The sequence below is a fragment of the Priapulus caudatus genome, unplaced genomic scaffold (genome assembly GCF_000485595.1).
Source record: "Priapulus caudatus unplaced genomic scaffold, Priapulus_caudatus-5.0.1 Scaffold12, whole genome shotgun sequence".
Classification (NCBI taxonomy): Eukaryota; Metazoa; Priapulida; class Priapulimorpha; order Priapulimorphida; family Priapulidae; genus Priapulus; species Priapulus caudatus.
In genome coordinates this window covers 433,153-438,242 of record NW_014577073.1, presented here as the reverse complement: position 1 = coordinate 438,242, position 5,090 = coordinate 433,153, and the positions used below count along the sequence as shown (strand labels likewise).

At 42.1% G+C, this 5,090-nt stretch overlaps 1 protein-coding gene across 1 annotated transcript in view; it reads left to right on the top strand.

Annotated features, from left to right (window-relative positions):
• The window catches only part of LOC106808078 (diphthine methyl ester synthase-like), an 8,276-nt gene extending 5,394 nt beyond the window's left edge, over positions 1-2,882 (top strand). The window contains exon 3 of the mRNA XM_014810646.1: positions 2,844-2,882. Within this exon, the coding sequence (XP_014666132.1) occupies positions 2,844-2,882 (39 nt within the window). The remainder of the gene's footprint in view (positions 1-2,843) is intronic.
• Positions 2,883-5,090: the final 2,208 nt, after the last annotated feature.

The following is a 5,090-nucleotide window of genomic DNA, read 5'->3' as shown; positions in this document are numbered from 1 at the left end:
AATCGGAGCGTTATTCTCCCGAGTTGCAAGTGGGTGAGCGCGTTTAATACACCCTTGCTAACGTCTATGTGAACGAATGTAAGAATGATAGATAACGCACAGTATGACGTATTCATGAATCTCTTTAATTGAAACTACTTAAACTAGCATCCGCCCATAACGTGGCGAATGCGTACAGTGTAGTTACGCGAGTAACCTCACATAACTAACGAGGTATAAGCTGTCAGTCGCTGTCTCTAACCAAGATGTTATATGCCTGTATTTCTATTACACTATCGCTCTGTGTCGTTCTCTGGTCGCACACGCGGTTATATACTGACATAGGTAGACACGCCTACCTATTGTCTCTCGTCAGTCCGTACTGCAGGCTTGTCTATAAGTGGCTACTTCTACCCTGTCCCGGTCCTGTCTATTCCCGCGTTGCGACCTCACACAGCTGGCCATATATGCCACCCCAGAACAATAGATTACTCCTAGATATTTACTTATCCATCTTTCGACGGTATTACATTATCCCCCCCCCCTTAGGAAAAAGTTGGAAGCCGCAGCTATGCGGCGAACAACGTTGTTAAGCCGAAATGTACCCTGTACTTTTAATACGTATTTTATATTAATTTTTATTATTATTTTTCTTTGAGTTTTTCGTTCTGTTATTTTATATTTGATTTTTTTTTCAGTGCACCCATCACCCTCTTAACTAACTAACTAACTTAACTAAGCACACAGTTCTTTATTTTGTTTTATTTTATTTTATTTTATTTTATTTTACATTTATCGATCTTTTCTTCCTTTCGTTTCTTGGACAATACAAAACAAGAAAAAAAATAACTAGTCTGGCGTTGCAGCCGTCGTCGTCGTCGTCGTGGGTCCTCGCCGTCATCGTGGGGTCCTCGCCGTCCTCGTGGGGTCCTCGCCGTCATCGTGGGGTGCTCGCCGTCATCGTGGGGTCCTCAGCGGTACCCGCTGTAGAAGCGTCGCTCCTCTTCTTCCTCGGCGTTCTCGTCGGTAGCGACAGCTCCGGCAGCGATGGTAGCGGTGGTCACCGGCGCGGCCGTGACGCCCGGCCTGACTGTGACGACGGGCGGCGTGGCGTGAACGCGGCGTCGACACGGGCACAGTGTACACTGCGTGCACAGCGTGGCGGGGGCGTTGCGGATCGACTGTGTCGCGCAACCGTCGTCGGCGGTCGGCGGCGGCGGCGGTGGCATGGCGGCGGCGGTCGGCTCGCAGTACCGCTTGTGGGGCGGTTCTTCCTGCATGTCCCGCGCCGTTGCCTGCTCGTGGGGACGGCGCCCCGCGTCGTTGCTCCGCGTGCTGACCTGGCTCAGCGCCGCCTGCAGCTCTTCCTCCCAATCTTCTCGGTCATCGCAGGGGGAGTGGCTCGTTTTCCGGGTGATGCTCATGTTGCTTTAAAAAAGGCTAGGTTATTCCATTGTGATACATAATACGAAAACGGTGGTTAGTGGCACTCAACATATAGCGTGCTTAAAACAACAAACGTTCATATATGCATTAAAAACCTGTGAGTTAGTGCGTCTTAAGGATGCGACGTAACAAATATTGTGTGAAACATAAGTAACATAGAGTGCGTCACACGTGAGACATATAGTATAATATAGTGAATACATTGTAACATAGTAAAACATTTAGTGCATTATCGTGAAACACATTGACCAAAACATCGCACGTACATCACTATTCTTATGACTATGGCGTATTCTAGTCTGCATACTTCTTAGCATAATTCTTAGTACGCGCCAACGGTTTCATTTCAATCGGAGCGTTATTCTCCCGAGTTGCAAGTGGGTGAGCGCGGAGATAGAAAGAGTTTTCACTGCCGGTTTGCTAGTCGAATCTATACCATGCCTGGATGTATGAGGCTACAATTCACAGGGATATGAAGATTCTCAAAAGATAAATTTGGTTGAAGAAGGTTATGCCCTTGAAGAGTCGTGAGTAATGTTCGTATGGCATTCTGTACTGTCAGTATGTTACATGTAACGGGTACTGCCACTGCCAGTGGCCATGCCAGTGCCATGGCGATGGTGTGGGGGGCGGGTGCGCGCGGGGCTGCTGGTACTGGTGTGGTTTTTGCCTGCGTTAATTGATAACGTACAGGTGCAGCTCTCCTATTCAGCCCTGTAGGCCTTGGCGTAGTGTAAATGGATGTGTCTTACTACTTCTGGTCTTGCAAATAGTTGTACTACTACGTACGACTGGGAGCTTCCATCTTTAATCTGAAACCCCTTCCCTAAACGTACGCGCCATCCTCGTGCAACTTTCATACGATCCCAAACGAAAGCATTCCTTTTTGAGAATTAAGGTTCCTGATACCATCCCTGTGCCTATCCACTGTTTCGGCGTGTAATTGTGAACACATTTGGGACTAACAGGGTTTACTAGGAAGTAGTAATCCCACCACTCCACCACAGATGCACCGCAGTAGACGTAGATGACGCTGCTCCTTCGCGCACTTTCTTTTGGTTCCTGTAGTCTATGTAGACGCCATAAAAACCATATTTAATTTATTATAAATGATTATTTAGTGAACACACCGATCGCAGGCGAAATGGGAATGGGGTAGTATTTTGAGCGTAGACGAATTGGTGAAGTAGCGACTGGTGTAGGCAACTGGGAATCTTGCGTAGGCGAAATGCGAATTTTGCCGTAGGCAAATGGGAGTAGGCCAACCGGAATAAACGCGATTAGTGTACGCTACCTGGCTATAATATTTTATGTTGTGCAATGTGCAGTGTACATTAATTGTGTGTTGCAGAGGAGCATTTGAATCGCATGCATTAATGTATTTAATGTGCCTAATCATTCATGATTATGTTTTTCAGGAAGAGTTTTTATGGAAGAACCATCACCAATTGCAATAGGGAGTTTGTGGACAGCCAAGTCGGTATGTAATACATACAGTCAATTAAAAGCTCTGTCGCTGCAATGAACCCCAGTAAATTTGCCAAACATTCACGCATTATTCCAGTTTTCTCCAACTGACCAAGCCAAATCTATGCTCCTTCGCTTATATACTACACCAACAGTTTTATTTTATTTTAGGAAATTATTTACTAATCTAAATCAATTTGATCCAGAATATCTTTTGGAGCTGTAAGTGTAATGTGTAGATAATAGTTAACAAACTGCTTTCATTTGATAGATGCCATGCTGAAGATGCAAAGACTACAGACATAGCCCTTTCTTGTTGTGGGTGATCCTTTTGGGTGAGGTTGTTAATCGTAAGGTAATCAATAATTGTGCAAAACCTAGAGCTGCATGTTTCTTCATCTCCTCTGTCTTCTAAATGTGTGCAAAGGCTCCAATAGGAATACAAATTAACATTAAATGTTCCCTATAATTACTGGATTTTATTTTTGTCCTGAATTACTGCATAATTGTTTTTAATTATATTTTCTAATTAATTATTGATAATATTGGAAATATAATCTTCATAGTAGTTAAACCAATGCTTGTCGAGAACATGTGGCGCGCCCATATTACACTGTGTTGTGTTCACTATGTTATATTCGCTTGTTCATCAAAAATGTCTTGTTCAGGGCAACTACGCATTCTGACCTCATACTACTGCATTGCAAGAAGGAGTGTCATACAAAGTCATTCACAATGCCTGCCATCTTGAATGCAGTTGGCTGTTTTGGGCTACAGGTAGTGTTAATATATATTGTATGATAATTAAGCAGCATAAAAAAACACAAGCATTTTCAAAAATATCAGTATGCGCTCATGCTACTTTAATCCGATTCTGTTTGCTAACATATCATTGATGACTAACAAATATAATCGAAATTATTGACTAACCAGTAATGGTTTAAAGGATATGGATTAACACATATGGTACTGCATGCATACAGAACAACTGCCAACCATTCATTGCACCCGTCTGTTGCATATTTTATGCTAGCCATTGTACTCTTTCCTCGCTTATGTCAGCTATATATACTTTGGGGAGACAGTCTCCATCGTATTTTGACTGGATACATGGAAACCAGACAGTTCTGTGACAAGATTTCAGTAAATAGAAAACAATGGGTTTTCACACTCTGTTGTTGTAAGGTAAGTTGTACAGAATCAAAATGATTCCATACATAATTTATTGCTTATCGCCTGAAGCAATTCCTGGAAAAATTTATTTTCCTTGAAAATGCGATGAATTAGTGAAATCACAATAATGAATAAGGTTAAATGAAAACATTGAGTTAGGGAATTAGCCAGCAGTACGGGACAGGCACAAATACTATTATCTTTTTATATGCTTAGATACTTATGCATTTATAACTTAAATAATGATCACCATGAACATTTATATAGCTACAATGAATAACAATTTACGTCTCTAATGTTCTACTAGGCAACACTAATGCTTGTGTAAAGCAGTGCCATTTAAATTTAAATTTTATTTGGTGAAGGTTGACTGTTGATGTCCATGAGCCTCATATAACATAACACATAACTCTCAAAGAAATGGTACAGATGGAGATGCGGCATGGCAGAATAGGAAATGCTTTGTCCATGGTATGGGGTGACAGCTAGTAGCCTACCGATTCAAGCCAGTGAAAACTGGCAAATGATAACTAGGTGGGCTTCATACAATTTTTTCCAGAATATCAAGTTAAGGAGCAGTCCTTGGAAAACCTGAGTGACAGTAAGCTTCTGCTAAGTGAATATTTTGCGGATAAATTCTTATTGTCTGTGCCCGTAAAATTCCATGCATGTTCAACAAGTCTTATCCATACTAACGTGAGTAATCAGAGTGTCATAATAAATAGAGAGAGTATGACTCACTCGAAACACAAGAATTCACATTTCAGATGTCCTATCATACCTACGATTTATTGCGTTAAACCCAATAAAAATGATCCTCAGAACTAACGTTATACATCCATTGCCCTCTCACATTACTCTTGTATCGATAACCTTTTATTATTATGTAGTTATAGCTTCAACATCAGAGATGGTTTTATTCATTGACTATGGTTAAATTGGCGCGGTCTTTTCCGCCCGATTTGACGTGAAACAAGAGGCAGCTCGCTCCTGAGACACTTGTGCCGGGTTTCATTCACTCTTGT